Source organism: Micromys minutus (assembly GCF_963924665.1).
Source record: "Micromys minutus genome assembly, chromosome: 2".
NCBI lineage: Eukaryota > Metazoa > Chordata > Mammalia > Rodentia > Muridae > Micromys > Micromys minutus.
In genome coordinates this window covers 26,812,941-26,829,406 of record NC_137971.1, presented here as the reverse complement: position 1 = coordinate 26,829,406, position 16,466 = coordinate 26,812,941, and the positions used below count along the sequence as shown (strand labels likewise).

The window sequence follows — 16,466 nt, the reverse complement described above, 5'->3', positions numbered from 1 at the left end:
CACAGGAAGCTAGTACCACTGCAGTAGATGAGCACACTAGCTTCCAGTGTGCTCATCTACTGGAGTGTAGTACTAGCTTCAGGTGTGCTCATCTAGTGCAGTGGTACTAGCTTCCAGTGTGCTCATCTACTGCAGTAGTACTAGCTTCCAGTGTGTTCATCTATTGCAGTGGTACTAGCTTCCGCTGTGCTCATCTACTGCAGTGATACTAGCTTCCTGTGTGTTCAATAGAAGTGTTCATTTCTATTGCTAGGATTAAAGTTTCCAGAAACAGGAATTTCCTATGGAAGTAATTAGTAATATCATAAGACATCATACATTAATATTATAAATGCGTTGGAAACAGCCACTTGAAAACAGGGGACAATATACATTTTCTCAATAGGCATTTTGAGTTCAGAAAATTTGATCATGCACAGACTTTACACAGAAACTCCTCAAAGACTTTCTACTGTACTTGACATAAAGTGTAAAAATGTTCTAACATGGTGTACAAAGCACTTATTCCAGTGCCCAATTTAATCTTGTACTTTACCTCGCCACTTTCTCTCTCTTTCAGACTCCTCCCCAGTCAAACTGAAATTTTAATTTCTTGGATGTGCTTAGCTGTGTCTACTTCATGACAGCTCCAGTCTTTAAGAGTAGCACAACCTATTGGATTCAATCCATCCTACTGTTACTTCAAGGTGAGGGACAGAAAAGTAGTTTTGTACTACAAACCAAGACAACTTCCTAATCCTCAAAATATAAATATACACAAGAAAGTTGAATAAATGATTATACACACATACTATACTATTATAGATATCATTTAAAAAGAAAGCAAATTCAATTTGTCGATACAGAAACATGTCAAAGATATATAACAGAAAGGTACTGAATAGTTTCTATAAAATAATCCCCTTCGATCGTATTTTAAGGAAATGAATATAAACAGATTAATAGTAAAGAGTGACAGAGATTTATTTTCATACATAAACATTTGCAAAAGAGCACATACTCTAAACTGAGGTCAAGCTTACTTGGAGGAAGGAAAAGCTGATTGAGAGTTTAACTTTTTTTTTTTATTTCAAGAGATAACATTTATTTAAGACAGTATAAAGGGATCTAAACTTTAAGATCACATCTATAGATTTCAAGGCAGCAGGCTACACAACTAAAAAACAAATGCCAAGCTGATCTCATTGAAAATAAAATCCCATCAAGCAGAGAACCATAAATGGGCATTCTCTGTGGCACACTGCTAGATGGCAGTTGATCTTCACCCTGTCTCTCAATTTCCTGTCAGTGTTCACTGCAACAATATTGTGGCCATGAAGAATCCTGAGCACAGTTTAGTGGATGCAACATGGAGTTCAAGAAGTTGCCAATTTTGTATTTTTTATTGGATATTTTTATTTACATTTTAAATGCTATCACCTTTCCTGGTTTTACCTCTGCAAACCTCTATCCTATCCCCCTCCCCCCTGCTTCTATGAGGGAAGCACCTCCCACCCATCCATTCCCACCTCACACCCTTGGCATTCCCCTAAACTGGGGCATCGAGCCTTCACAAGACCAAGGGCCTCTCCTCCCACTGATGCCAGATAAGACCATCTTCTGCTACCTATGCAGCTGGAGCCATGGGTCCCTCCATGTGTGCTCTTTGGTTGATGATTTAGTCCCTGGGAGCTCCGGAGGTCTAGTTGGTCGATATTGTTCTTCCTATGAGGTTGCAAACCCCTTCAGTTCCTTCAGTCCTTTCCCTAACTCCTCCACTGGGGTCCCTGGAACTATATTCATAATCTATACAACACTAGCATTTAACCCACAGCTTTTATCCTAAGAGACAGAGAAAGTTCAATTCCCACCTGATTCTTTTAAGTAGTACTTGATAATGGAAGAAATCCCGTGAGGTGCCACAAAGTTGCGATCTCCTTCCTTCACTTGCATTCCTTCAATGGGAGAGGTCAGAGGCTCCAAAATTCCATGACCTAAAAGCTCCTCATAAAAACTGAAATAACCATAAAAGTATAGTTCGATTAGCTCCGCAACTGTCTTGCCTTGTCTAAGCATTAGACATGAAAATCAAATCACACTATAAATCCTCATAAGATCAGCTCAGTGTATATGATGTTAAACAAAAGCTGAAGAACAGAAATGCTGCAAGAATCTGTAAATATGCTGACATTAACCAAGCCCTGTTTATCTCTAAAACAAATACACAGAAAAGTATTATATGCCCCATTTTAAACATGCTTAGAAATAATGACTTTCATTACAATCTGCCCTCTTCTACACCAACAATTAAGTATAAATTATCGAGCTCCTTTTTACTTGTTCCATATATAATCTTATCCAGGCTTCCTACCAACAATATGAACATTTCATTGTCATAAGAGGCAAAGTTTAACATGTTTTAGAATGAATGCTCTGTATCATTTTACACCATGTATGTATCTATAAGACTTCCGGTGACTAACTTACGTTTGGTGCTTTTTAGCATAATGAGGAGTGCAGGTGATATACTGAGCTCCCATGTCAGCTGTGCATCGGGGATTATGAGGACTGTTGGCAGTAGTCATTCTTCCCCCTTAAAATAATTCAGAAGCATTTGTCAGTCATAAATGAACCTTTTGAAATTATACTACTCATCCTAGCTTGGTTGCTTGATTGTCTTTGTCCAAATACATTAAATGCATTAACGCAAGCTAAAGTCTTTATATTGCTCATTGTCCTGAGTATTTGGTCATGATTTTTTTTTTTTTTTTTTTTAATTTGAAGAAATAAAAGACTCATGAAACTCATGAATAATGTACCACTGCTTTACAATGTTAGCAGTCAGCATTGTGTTAATCTGAACAAATGAACGAAGTAATGGATGAATAAAATGAAATGGATGGAAGGCCAGAAGGAGTAAAAAATGTTCTTCAGTCAGGATGTACAAGAAGGCTTCTTATTCTAGACATCTGGAAAGTCTTGGTCCTGGTGGATTTGGGGATCTGCAGACTGGAGAATGCTACAATGGCACAACGCGGTCCAACCCACAGGGCCATCCATGGTGGGCGGTCGCTTGCCCGGCACAAGCCTCCCAGGGCAGGGCTCAGGTCCAGCCCCCTCTGCACCTCAGGAGCGGCCTTCCTGGTGGAGTCACGTGACAGCGCGCACCCGGAGAGCGCGCTGCCGCGGCGAGCAGGCCACCCCTGGGGTTTTCTCCACAGAGCGACTGGGTGGCCCGCCTCCTTCACCGGTCACGCTCTGCCTGTCCTACAGCTCACCTGTGTCCCCAGCCTCGTCCCACAGGGCGAGGTACAGGGGGGCGGTTATCGCCTTTCTCAGCAGCGCGGCACACAGACTTCCTGTCAGCCCGGCGCCCACGACCAGTACCCGGAACATGGCGGCCGGCCTTGAGCTAGGCAGCAGGCAGAGGCTCGGAGCGGCGTCGGCCCACTCTGCCACCGTGTCCCCGCGAGGGTCAGGGCGGTGTCCTGGGCGGGACGTCTGCTCCTGTGAGGGCGGGGAACCCCACGAGGGTGACTGAAGTCCGGACAAAGGCCCGCCCCGGCCTCCACGGAGCAGCTAGTTTACCAGGTGAGGCCCAATCCCATCGGCCCCGGAGGAAAATCTGAAAGTGACAGGCAGCTGGCCTCAGGAGAGTGACTGAGTGAGGAGAGGAGACAGCAGCTATGCTACTGTCTTCTGGGGTTTTATAGGCCACTTCAGGTGACTTTTTTTTTTTTTTGTCCTTGTTACACTACTTCAGAGACTACAAATTATGTCCTTCCTGACATTGCCGCCTCAAGCATCTGTAAAATGTGGAAAACAATACATCCTTGCCAAAGTTGTGAAGAATAAAGATACCTGGTTCACCAGAAAATTTTGCATCAGTTAATACGTCCACAAATGCTAACTTCCGTGTCAAAATGGGTTCACTGTGAACCAAGGAATAATCTGTGATATGGAATCTGCCACTGTCTTCAACTTTGTCCTAAGAAATTCTCAAACAAAAAGCAATGAAAAACGAGAACAATTTAAAAAAAAAAAAAAAAAAAAAAAAAAAAAAAAAAAAAAAAAACCCGAAAAATGCGGTGGAACCTTGACCAAAGTAGCCAATAATAAAAACATTTAAAAGTCAAGTCTTGCTTAATGTCTCCTGATGACAAAATTCTCATCATCATATTTTTGTTTGATTAGTTTTTGTTTATCTAAGAACTTGAAGAAAATGTGGGTGAACATATATACCCTAAGAATATGTGTAAGCATAGTAGTAAAAGAACAGGAAAAGCATTGGATGCGTAATGATTTGCAGCTGTTTTTAGAGGGTTGTTCAGTTTCCACGAGTAAGTGAGCTTTCAGTTGCTTTTGTTATTGAAGTCCAGCTGTAGTTCCTGGTGATCTGATAGAATTCATGGGAATATAACAATCTCATTGTATTTGTTGAGGCCTGTTTTGTGTCCAATTGTATGGTCAATTTTAGAGAAGTTTCCATGAGGTGATGAGAAGAGGGTTTATGAAATGTTCTGTAGATATGTGTTAAATCCATTTGATTCAAACTTCTGTTAGTTCCAATGTGTCTGTTTAGTTTCTGTTTTAGTGACCTGTCCATTAGTGCAAGTGGAGTATTGAAGTCCCCCACTATTATTGTATGAAGTTCAATGTGTATTTGAGCGTTAGTAAAGTTTCTTTTATGAATGTGGGTGCCCTTGTATTTGGGGCATAGATGTTCAGAATAGGGACTTCATTCTGGTGAATTTTTCCTTTGATGAGTATGAAGTGTCCTTCCCATCTATTTTGGTTAATTTTGATCAGAAGTCTGTTTTATTGGTTATAAGAATGGGGACTCCAGCTTCTTTCGTGGGACCCTTTTGCTTGAAAAACTTCTTTCCAGACCTTACTATCTTTGTTGCTGAGATGAACTTCTTGTATGCAGCAAAATAATGGCTCCTGTTTGCAGTTTTATTCTGTTAGCCTGTGACTTCTTATTTTTGAATTAGGTCTATTGATATTGAGAGATAGTAAAGACCAATATTTTTTAATTCCTTTTATTTTTGTTGTTGGAGATGGTATTATGTGTGTGTGAAAATGAGTCTCTTCTTTTGGGTTTGTTGTGAGATGATTAATTTCTTGTGTTTTCTTGGGTCTAGTTACCTTCCTTGTGTTGGTAGTTTGCTTCTATTATCTTCTGTAGGGCTGGATTAGCAGAAAGATATTGTTAAAATTTGTTTTTTTGTCATGGAATATCTTCATTTCTCCCTCTATGGTTATTGAGAGTTTTTCTAGGTATAGCAGCTTGGGCTGTCATATGTGGTCACTTAGAATTTGTATGCCATCTTCCCAAGATCTTCTGACTTTTTGTATGTGTCTTGAAAAGTCTGGTGTAATTCTGATAGGTCTGCCTTTATATGTTACTTGATCTTTTTCCTATATAGCTTTTAATGTGCATTATTTGTTCTGTACATTTAGTGTTTTTATTATTATATAGCAGAAGGGTTTTCTTTTCTGGTTCAATCTATTGTATTCTTTAGGCTTCCTGTACCTTTATGGATGTCTCTTTCTTAGATCAGGGAAGTTTTCTTCTATGATATTGTTGAAGATATTTGCTGGTCTTTGGAACTGGGAATCTTCATCCTCTTCTATTTCTTTAATTCTTACATTTGGTCTTTTCATTGTGTCTCAAATTTCCTGGATGTTTTGGGTTAGGAATGTTTTACCTTATTTATTTATTTTGACTGATGTTCCAATATCTTCTATGCTTATCTTCTCCACCTGAGATTAATTATCTCATCTCCTCTAGCTTTGGTATTCTGTTGGTCATGTTTGCATCTGAACTCCTGATCTTTTTCTTAGGTTTTTCCATCTCTAGGGTTGCTTCCATTGTGATTTCTTTATTGTTTCTACTTCCAATTTCAGGTCTTAGTCTATTTTGTTCTATTCTTTCACTTATTTGATTGTATTCACTGTATTTCTTTAAGGAATTTATCTGTTTCCTTTATAAAGCTTTTGTTTTCCTGCATTTTTAAGGGAGTTATTTATATCCTTCTTAAAGACCTCTATTTTTTTATGAGATGGAATTTGAGGTTAAAAATCTTGCTTTTCCAGTTTGTTAAGGTATACAGTTCTTGGTGTGTTAGGAGAACTGGGTTCTGATGATGCCAGATTACATTGGCTTCTGTTGCTTAAGATATTTTTTTTTTGTTTTTTAAATTGGTTATTTTATGTATTTACCTTTCAAATAGTATTCCTTCCCCTCCTCCCAGGCTGTTCCCCCTGCTTCTATGAATTTGCTCCCACTCACACCCACCCACTTCCACTTAACATCCACCCATTCCCACTTGATTACCCTGGTATTTTCCTACACTGGGGAAATGAGCCTTCACAGGACCAAGGGCTTCTCTGATTGATGCCAGACAATGCCATATAGCTATATCTTGACAGAGCCTGACCAACACAGATGCAGATGCTTGCAGCTGACCATCAGACTGAGCACAGAGTTCCCAATGGAGGAGTTAGGAGAAGGTCTGAAGGCGCTGAAGAGGTTTGCAATTCCATAGGAAGAACAACAGGATCAACCAGTCAGAGCTCCCAGAGCTCCCAGAGACTAAAGCACCAACCAAAGAGCACACTTGGAGGAAGCCATAGCTCCAGCTGCATATGTAGCAGAGGATGGCCTTATCTGGCATCAGTGGGAGGAGAGGCCCTTGGTCTTGTGAAGGCTTGGTGCCCCAGCATAGGGAAATGCTGGGGAAGTGAGGTAGGAGTGGGTGGGTGAGTGGGGGAGCACCCCCATAGAGGCAGGGGGGCAGATGGGATAGAAAGTGTGTAGAGGGGAGACCTGGAAGGGTAAAAACATTTGAAATGTAAATAAATAAGCTAAGGAATAAAAAAAAACAAAAAACAAAAAAAAAAAAAAAAAAGAAAAACAAAGCTCTTAAGACTGACATGGTTCTAAAACCACTTGTGAGCTTCATTTGTTCTGATTTATCACCTGCCAAAATGCTTCCTCCCGTATATTGCTTCTCTGAATGTTCTTTATTGTGTCATCGAAGGAAAAAAAACACATTAGTGACTCTAAAATATACTTTTTATTTCAAAATAAGTATGTCCTTCTGGTTTGCTTAGAGGCATTTCAGTAAACAATTTTATCAAAATGTTGTAGTTTGTTGTACATAGAGATATAAAGTAAGAAGTCGATTTTCAAATGTGAAAATTCAAGTTCTAGAGGTAGCTTATCTATAAACATAGTAAGTATGTATGTGTAGGATATTTTCAAAGCATTCAAATAAAATGTACTAGGAACTAAAATTCATGAAAACATCCAAGAACTAATTAGAAAGAAATATTAACAAAAAATAGCAAAAATCTTATAGCAAATGCTAGCAGGTATTTGTACACTTGAGCCAATCTCGAATTTTCTCTTGAAAGGGTGGTTAGCATGGACATTTTTTCCCATCAAACTATGTTATAAATAATTTCCCTCTTTTCCTAGGAAAAAGTCTGGTACACTTGTATATACATATACACAGGAGGAAGTGAGAAAAATTATCTCATTCAACAATAAAGTGTTCCACAAGAAAGAGTTAAAGCAGAATTGTTGATTGTAAATTCGAAGCACCAGATTTATCTATCATTTATTTTATAAATTCATTTCATAGGTTTGAATCAGTAGGTATTTGAAATAGGATTACCTACACCAGTTTATGGCCTTACTTCATCATGATACATGACTGTGCTTTCATTCTTGCACCTTGACCAAGAATGAATATTAATCACTCCTTGGTTCAAGCCAATTTGTCTTAACACTGCATTTAATGCTTGTAGCACATAAAAGTGTATTCTATTTATTTGTTTTCTTTTTGTTTTCTTACAACTTTATTTAAAAAAGAGAGATACATGTACAAATTTTTTAAAGCATTTTGGCATAAAACTATATGAATATATTTTTGTCAGTACTTGATTCTTTTAAAGGTTTGATAGCATACATTGAAATCTTACTATTTACCATAAGCATAAAGTACATGTAGAACAGAAGGTAACATGGAAACAAAGTTTTCTTGATGTGTATAGATTAAACATAATGATTTTTGAATACCAAAAATTGTCACAAGTCTATATTCTTAGCTGCTGAATTATTAATGATTTAAGGTCTAGGTGTACCCCACACTGAGACAGTACTATAAACTTTTTTTTTTTTTTTGGCCTCTGTTTTTTTTTTTTTTTTTTTTTTTTAATGTCTGTTCTTTTGTGACTGCGTTACCTCACTCAGGATGATATTCTCTAGATGTATCCATTTTCCTAGGAATTTTATAAACTTATTGTTTCTATTAAGTATCTGTGTAAATATACTACAATTTTTGCATCCATTCATCTATTGAAGGACATCTGGGTTCTTTCCAGCTTCAGGCTATTATAAATAGAGCTGCTATTAACATGGTGGAGCATGTGCCTTATTGTATGTTGGAGCATCTCTGGGGTATATGCCCAGAAGTGGAATAACTGGGTCTTTAGGTAGTACTATGTCCAATTTTATGAAGACCACCAGACTGATTTCAAGAGTGATTGTACCAGCTTACAACCCCAGCAACAGTGGAGGAGTGTTCTTCTTTCTCCACATCCTTGCCAGCATCTGTTGTCATCTGAATTTTTGATCTTGGCCAATCTTACTGGTGTGAGGTGGAATTTCAGGGTTGTTTTGATTTGCATTTACCTGAACACTAGGGCTGTCAAACACTTAACTGCCTTAGATGCTTCTCAGCCATTCAATATTTCTCCACTGAGAATTTTTTGTTTAGCTCTGTACCCCATTTTTAAATAGAATTGTTAGATTCTCTGTCATCTAACTTCTTGAGTTCTTTGTATATATTGGATATTAGACCTCTATCAGATGTGGGGTTGGTAAAGATCTTTTCCCAATATGTTGGCTGCTGCTTTTTTTTCTTGCCAGTGTCCTTAGCCTTACAGAAACTTTAGAATCTTATTAAGTCCCATTTCTGGACCCTTGGTTTTAGAGCACAAGCCATTGCTGTTCTGTTCAGGAAAATTTCCTCTGTACCAATGTGTTCTAAGGTTTTCCCTACTTTCTCTTCTAATAGTTTCAGTGTACCTGGTTTAATGTGGAGATCTTTGATCCACTTGGACTTGAGCTTTGTATAAGGAGATAAGAAAGAGTCCATTTACATTCTTGTCCATGTTGAGTGCCAGTTGAGCCAACACCATTTGTTGAAGAGGCTGTCCTTATTCCAATGAATGTTTTCAGCTCCTTTGTCAAAAATCAAGTGTCCATATGTGTGAGAGTTCATTTCTGGATCTTCTATTCTGTTCCGTTGTTCCACCTGCCTACCTCTGTACCAGTACCATGTAGTTTTTTAACACAATTGCCTTGTAATATAGCTTGAGGTCAGGGATAGTGATTCCTGCAGATATTTTCTTGTTGTTGAGAATAGATTTCGATATTCTAGGATTTTTGTTATTCCAGATGAATTTTTAAATTGCCTTTTCCAATTCTGTGAAGAATTGAGTTGGAATTTGGATGGGGATATCATTGAATCTATAGATTGCTTTTAGTAAGATGGCCATTTTTACAATGTTGATCCTTGCAGTCCATGAGCATGGGAGATCATTTCATCTTCTGAGATCTTCAATTTCCTTCTTCAGAGATTTGAAGTTCTTGTGATACAAGTTCTTCACCTGCTTAGTTAGAGTCACAGCAAGGTATTTCATATTGTTTGTGACTATTGTGAAGGGTATTTTTTACCTAATTTCTTTCTCAGCATGTTTATTCCTTATGTAGAGGAAGACTACTGATTTGTTTGAGTTAATTTTATATCGAGCCACTTTCCTGAAGTTGTTTATCATCTGTAAAAGTTCTCTAGTGGAATTTTTGGGGTCACTTACATACACTATCATGCCGTCTGCAAACTGTGATATTTTTACTTCTTCCTTAGTGATTTGTATCCCTTAGGCTTCCTTTTGCTGTCTAATTGCTCCGGCCAGGACTTACAGTGCTATGTTGAATAGTTCGGGGGAGAGTGGGCAGCCCTGTTTATTCCCTAGTAAAGGAGTGTTGAATTTTGTCAAATGCTTTCTTAGCATATAGTGAGATGACCATGTGGTTATTTTCTTTGAGTTTGTTTATATGGTGGATTATGTTGATGAATTTCTGTATATTAAACAATCCCTGCATCCCAAAGATAAAGCCTACTTGATCATGGTGAATGATCGTTTTGATGTGTTTTGGATTTGTTTTGCAAGAATTTTGTTGGGTATTTTTGCATCAGTGTTCATAAGGGAGATTGGTCTGAAGTTTTATTTCCTTGTAGGGTCTTTGTGGGGTTTTGGAATGAGGGTTATTGTGGCTTCGAAGGATGAGTTGGGTAGTGTTTCGTCTGACTCTATTTTGTGGAATAGTTTGGAGACTATTGGTATTAGGTCGTCAATAAATGTCTAATAAAATTTAGCACTGAACCCATCTGGTCTTGGGCTTTTTTTTTTGTTCGTTTTTTTTTGTTTTTTGTTTTTTTTTTTTTTTTTTTTTTTTGTTGGGAGGCTTTTGATGACTGCTTCTATTTCTTTAGGTTTTATGGAATTGTTTAAATGGTTTATCTGGTCCTGGTTTAACTTTGGTATCTGGTATTTGTCTAGGAATTCATCCATTTCTTTCACATTTTCCAGGTTTGTTGCGCATAGGCTTTTGTAGTAGAATCTGATGATTTCTTGAATTTCCTCAGTTTCAATTGTTATGTCTCCACTTTCATTTCTGATTTTCTTAATTTGGATACTCTCTCTTTGCCCTCCTGTTAGTCTGGCTAAGGGTTTATCAATCTAGTTAATTTTCTCAAAGAACCAGCTCTTGGCTTTGTTGAATATTTGAAGGTTCTTTTTGTTTCTATTTGGTCAATTTCTGCTCTGAGTTTGATTATTTCTTGTCATATACTCCTCTTGGATGTATCTGCTTCTTTTTGTTCTAGAGCTTTCAACTGTGCTGTCAAGTTGCTAATGTATGCTTTCTCCAGTTTCTTTTTGGAGGCACTCAGAGCTATGAGTTTTCCTCTTAGTATTGCTTTCATTGCATCCCATAGGTTTGGGTATGTTGTGCTTTCATTTGCATTAAATTCTAGAAAATCCTTGATTTCTTTCTTTATTTCTTCTTTGACCATGCCATGATTGAGTAGAACATTGTTCACCTTCCATGTATATATTGGCTTCTTTTTGTCTTTGTTGTTATTAAAGACTAGCCTTAGTCCATAGTGATCTGATATGTTGCATAGGAGTATTTTAATCTTCTTATATCTATTGAGGCTTGTTTTGTGACTGACTATATGGTCAGTTTTGAAGAAGGTGCTGTGAGGTGCTAAGAAAAGGTGTATTCTTTTGTTTTAGGGTGAAATGTTCTTTAGATTTCTATTAATTCCAATTGGTTCATAACCTCTGCTAGCTTCACTGAGTCCTTGTTCAGTTTCTGCTTCCATGATCTGTCCATTGATGAGAATGGTGTATTGAAGACTCCCACTATTATTGTGTGTGGTACAATATATGCTTTGAGCTTTTGTAGGGTTTCTTTTATGAATATTGATGCTCTTGTATTTGGAGCATATATGTTAAGGATTGAGAATTTATCTTGATAAATTTTCCCTGTAATGAGTAAAAAGTGTCCTTCCTTATTATTTTCAATAATTTTGGTTAAAAATCTACTTTATTCGATATTAAAATGGCTACTCCAGCTTGTTTCTTGGGGCCGTTTGCTTGGAATGTTTTCTCCCAGCCTCTGAGGTAGTGTCTGTCTTTGTCTCTGAGATGAGTTTCCTGTATGTAGCAAAATGCTGGATTCTGTTTATGTATCTAGTCTGATAGTCTATGTCTCTTTATTGTGGAATTGAGTCCATTTATGTTAACAGATACTAAGGAATAGTGATTGTTTTTTTCCTGCTATTTTTGCTTTTAGAGGTAAAATTATGTCTGTGTATCTTCTTTTGGTTTTCTTGCTTAGTTATTTTCTTGCTTTTTGTAGGATGTAGTTTCACTACTTGTATTGGGTTTTCCATCGATTATTCTTTTTAGGGATGGATTTGTGTTCGGATATTGTATAAATTTAGTTTTTTCCTGGAATATCTTGGTCTCCCCAACTAGCCCTCTCTGTGTTTGGTTACTCACAGCCCAATCTCAGCAGGCCTACTCTATTGGTTTTCAGGAAGCCTTTATTTACTATCCTATGAAGAGGGAGCACATTCTTTTCTTGATTTCAATTTTATTATATCTTTCTAGCAAAAAAAAAAAAAAAAAAAAAAACCTTAAAATATCTCCTTAAGTTGTCTATCAATTACTGTGAACTTCCTAAAATTATTTGAATCATGTCATGATGTCTAAAAAAATCATTATTTCATCTAATAAGCATTAGTTCAGAAAAGTTAATCTTCATGTTGATCTGCAGGAAATTGTACAAAATAGCGTAGGCAAATGCACTTAAGTCAGTCATAACAGACTAAAGGCCGGAAGACTCTTTTGTTGCCCAATTACACCATGTCAGAAAAATGAGGAATCCAGCAATGACAAACATGAGAAGGCACACAAGCATCAAGAAGCAATCTGGGACACAGCTTTTTGGACCATGCATTTCCATGAAACACCTATTGCAGCCAAGCAAAACTGTGTACACAGAGAGTGTAGTTGTCAATTGCCTCTCCTCTTGCATGGCATCTGCCAAGGACAGTCTGAAGTTTGAAGGTTTTGTGGCTGTGTTTATAGCCCAGTGTTGTCATTGGAAAAGCCTTGACTGGTTACAGATGATGGCATTGTCTAGCTCCATATCCTTCAGAGTTAGGGATATCCTTGTAATTTCCAGTAGGTTCCCACTGCACTAAGATTCTACCTTGTATTCTCAAATGCCTCCATTTCCGGTTTTCTCCCCAAGTGCTTGTCCCTTCCATTCCCTCCTCACCTGATTTTTCACATTTCCACCTGCCCCAAGTCCACTCACCAAATCCATCTTACTTCTTTTACTCAAGATCTATGTGTCCCCTTTGACCCCTTTTTGTTACTTAACCTCTCTGGGTCTATGGATTTTAGCATTATTTTTTCTTTACTGAAGATCTAATTTCTACTTATAAATGTGTTCATACCATGTTTGTCTTTCTTGGTCTGGGTTACCTCAGGATGATTTTGTGCCCAGTCTTATTGTAACTCGTGATGTCTTGGGACGGCCTGTACTCTTCTGAAGGAAAATGGAAGAGAAGTAGAATGGGGGACAAAGGAGATGAGAGCAGGGAATTGGAAGGTGTGGAGGGAGTGGAAACTGTAGTCACTTTTTAATGTATTAAAAAAGAATAAAAAATTCTTTTAAGAAATAGAAAATCACCTATCATTAATAACTTGGCTATATTCCAGAAATATTAAGGGAAATATTTGATATATTCCAAGCCAATAAATGTAATACATGATCCCATGAATGGACTAAAGACAGTAATCATGTGAACATCAATAGATGGGATAAGGCCTTTTACAGAAGTCCAATATTTAATCAATTAAAAGTTCAGCAAAAACTCGAAGTAGGAGGAATTTGACACACATGTGCACATAAACACATACAATCATACACACAATCTTTATTTTTATTATGCAAATGCCTTTATTTGGACTACTGTGTTGCTATCAGATTACCTCTTTTCAGAGTTAGATTAATATAATGATCTTTAACTAGAACAAAGAGCTTGACAGAACAAGAGTACATCAAGTCCCACACATATACTTTCCCAGTTTTGTGACCACATCTCCTTGTTATAGGTGTAAAACTTAAATCTATTGTACACTTTAGCATTTTTTGCTCATCAAATGCTCTTTAAATTCTGAGCCCACTCTCTCCTCAAAGGTGTCATATTCAACAGCATTTAGACCGAAAAAGAGTTTTGTGATAAAGATTTTCAAAAAAATAAGTATGTATCTGACTGAATTATTGAAGACAAAATATTTTATTTCATTTCAGCTGGGTGTGAGGGGGAACTGCAACCTTAGGATCCACTTTCCTCTTCATATAATTTATGCTTTTGTGTGTATTACTTACATGAAGACCCATTTTTTAAAATCAGTAGCAAATCAGCAAACATGTTGGATGTAATCAAAATATACTTAAATGTACAAAAAATAATCACGTAGAAAGAATATTGTAAAAAGATACTGATTTTAAGAATAAAAGAACAGATCCAGCTCTAGGGGGGGTTGCTTATTTATTAAAATGCTTTCTCCAAAGGCTGTCATGTTTAATTAGTTTTGCTAATCAAAACTAAAAGTCATTTAAATGACCAAGTTTTCTGAAACCATGTGCACTTCACTTTGGACTAGTTGACTTTCTAATCATGAACCTTCGAGGAAGGTTGGTTCTATTCAGCTTGGTTATTTTACACTTTCTTCATGCTTCTGCCCATCAAACAGGCAAACACTGTCATGCCCATCTTTGGTTTCATTTCCATGAGGTCTTCAGGGAGAGCATATACTCTGGCTCCAATTCTTCTAGCCCCTTGAAAAATACACTGCATACTCGGCGTTATTGTGCTTGTCATCTTCTGTTAGACTCCCACTCTTCACAAGGTCATAGTTAATGCTGCTGGTTGAAATCCACAACCAGCAAGCTGGAGCTGATGGACTTGTCCTTGAAACTGAATGGAGGTTGACTTTCCAGTGCCCCTCCATGTTCCATTGACTCAGTTTACAATGATGTCATCACTCACTTTCTGACCCTCTCCAAGATCTTCCAGACCTTTAAGGGTATATCTTCTCATCAGCTGCTGCATTAAAGCCAAGGTCAAGGTTGGGTTCCCAACATTCAGGTGTTGTCCTTCATTGCCAATCAAGGAGAATTTAGCTGCATTCTTCCCTAATTTAACTGCATAGTTGCGGTTTTCTAACTTTTTCATGTTGGCCTCCAGCTTTGAGTATGGAGCCTTGTTGACTTTACTCCAGTTCACAGGAACTTTAATTCTCTCATATAGCTGTAAGATCACCAAGGCATTCTGCAGGTCAGCATAGAGATGGTTTAAATGGGTATTAACACCAAGAGAGTTCATCCAGATACGAAAGGTTCTTTCTTCATACGATTCTCCTTGAAGAAGAGTCCAGTCAGTATCCTGGTTTTCAGGTTTAGTCAGTGCTGGATATTTATTAAAGAGGTTAGCTATAAAGGCCAAGTTCAATTTGGGGTTTCCGCTGACCATATCAGCCCCAGTAACGAACTGTCTGCAACCTAATTTATCTGCTTGCTGAAGCATGCCTTCAGCTCTCTTGAAATCATCTGTTTCATTGAAACCTGACATGTCAATGTTTATCTGTGCTTCCCCTTCCTTTTGTCCTTTCAGTGCAATTTGATTGAGCAGATGGAAATAGGCTTTGGAATTCTTGGTGTCAGCACTGAAGTGGTGGATCTTTTGCCAGCCTGAGTTTTCCGAATGATAGTTGACCCATCTCAGCAGAAACTCTTCTGGAGACAATTTCATAAGCTCCTCCAGTGCCTCACTATCTCGAAGCAAAGCTGCCAGTGCTTCATTCCCGCCGAATTCAGTGTCAGCAAACAAGCCAATCTTAATAATCTGCCAGAGCAGATGAGGTTTCCCGGCCTGCAGATCTTCACCAATGTTCACAACATGACAGCCAATGGCAGAAGCAGAGTTCAGGGCCAAGTTCAAGTTTTCCTGAATGATGAAGGGTGTGAGCTTCTCCTTACTGATTGCTCTCTCTTCAATTGTATCAGGAACTGAAAGGTTGATTATTTTGCAGAGCACAACTCCATCACCAACTGCTTTGAACAGGTCATCGGTATTTAGGTTCGTGGGTATGACGTATCTGAAATTGGGATCATTTTCCAAAGCTTTGTTTATCCAGTTAACGAGAGCATATTTTTCTTCCTTTGAGTAGGAATGCTGGGTTCCTTCACTGGACAACTCTGAAGTTCCTCCCAGAGCACAAATTCCTTCTTTCCTGTTGATAGCTTTGAAGAAGGTTTTAGCAATGTCACTACTCTTCACCTCTTGGAAAATATAAACAAATCCATTAAAGCTTATCTTTCCATCTTTATTTCTGTCACCATCCAGCATGAGTTTTTGAATAATTTTTCTCACTTTATATTCAGGCAGTGGCATATTAGCTTCCTTGAAAAGCTCATGAAGTTCATAGTCGCAAATGAATCCATTGTTCTTGAGATCGGCTTTTGCAAAGGCTGCTTTGAGTTCATCAAGCTCATCTTTGGAAATGTGAGTGGTTGCCATCTCTTCCATGTAAAGATGTAAAAGTCCCAGAGTCACTGATCTGGCCTTACAGCTTCCGACCAAGCGCCCAGACAACTTCTGCTCCCCCCAAACATACAAAATCTTTAGAATCATGGAAAAGATTATAAGAAAATTACATTTGAGACTGGCAATGGTTACTCTTTATATCGTCCAAACTGCCGAGAATTATTACTTTATGATTAAAATATCTGAATTAGATTAAAATTTTAATAATAAAATTAA

At 37.8% G+C, this 16,466-nt stretch overlaps 1 protein-coding gene and 1 pseudogene across 2 annotated transcripts in view; both read right to left on the bottom strand.

Moving 5' to 3' along the window:
• RNLS (renalase, FAD dependent amine oxidase) overlaps positions 1–3,390 on the bottom strand; it is a 246,309-nt gene extending 242,919 nt beyond the window's left edge. Inside the window, exons 1-3 of the mRNA XM_080911516.1 lie at positions 3,258–3,390; positions 2,467–2,572; positions 1,851–1,993 (exon numbers count right to left, since the gene is read on the bottom strand). Coding sequence (XP_080767642.1) covers positions 1,851–1,993; positions 2,467–2,572; positions 3,258–3,375 — 367 coding nt within the window. The 5' untranslated portion in view covers positions 3,376–3,390. The remainder of the gene's footprint in view (positions 1–1,850; positions 1,994–2,466; positions 2,573–3,257) is intronic.
• Positions 3,391–14,363: 10,973 nt separating this feature from the next.
• LOC308417032 (plastin-3-like) lies at positions 14,364–16,232 on the bottom strand (annotated as a pseudogene). The gene has a single exon. The product of its transcript is annotated as a plastin-3-like (transcript).
• Positions 16,233–16,466: the final 234 nt, after the last annotated feature.